Consider the following 490-nt stretch of genomic DNA (forward strand, 5'->3'; position numbering starts at 1 on the left):
GCTTGCTTTCTCAGCTTCGCTCCCCCACACCTGTCTTGGTGCTCTGGGCACTGCGTGAAGGATGCGTCTGGTCTCGTTCACACACGAGATGTTTGAGGTTCTGCTGAGGCGCGGTTGGAAATTGCAGCCTGGAAACCTTCTTTAGGTGTGAAGTACATGCAGCGGGGGGGTGGAGGGGTGGAGGAGGTGGGGGGATGGAGAGTTTCTGCAATGCCCTCAGGCTGGGGGTGTGAGAAATGCAGAGGGAAGGATTTATTTGGCGTTGGAAGAGAGGGTGAAGGTCATTTTCTGGCTGTGTTTGGAGCAGATGTTTCAGGGGGGCCAGGGGCCAGCACTGGGGAAACCTCCTGCAAACCCAGGGCAGGCTCACCCTGGCTCTAACTCCTCCCATCCCTCGATGCTGCAGGTTGGTGGCTTTGCCTGGGAGAACTGCGGTGACAGGAAGAACCCCGTGGTGCTGCAGAGCCTCTCCGTGGCACCCGACCCCCTA

The 490-nt window shown here is 58.8% G+C and overlaps 1 protein-coding gene across 1 annotated transcript in view; it reads left to right on the forward strand.

Moving 5' to 3' along the window:
- Positions 1–397: 397 nt before the first annotated feature.
- The window catches only part of GM2A (GM2 ganglioside activator), a 2,001-nt gene continuing 1,908 nt past the window's right edge, over positions 398–490 (forward strand). Inside the window, exon 1 of the mRNA XM_010135717.1 lies at positions 398–487. Within this exon, the coding sequence (XP_010134019.1) occupies positions 398–487 (90 nt within the window). The remainder of the gene's footprint in view (positions 488–490) is intronic.

This window comes from Buceros rhinoceros, unplaced genomic scaffold (genome assembly GCF_000710305.1).
Source record: "Buceros rhinoceros silvestris isolate BGI_N320 unplaced genomic scaffold, ASM71030v1 scaffold40434, whole genome shotgun sequence".
NCBI classification, from domain to species: Eukaryota; Metazoa; Chordata; class Aves; order Bucerotiformes; family Bucerotidae; genus Buceros; species Buceros rhinoceros.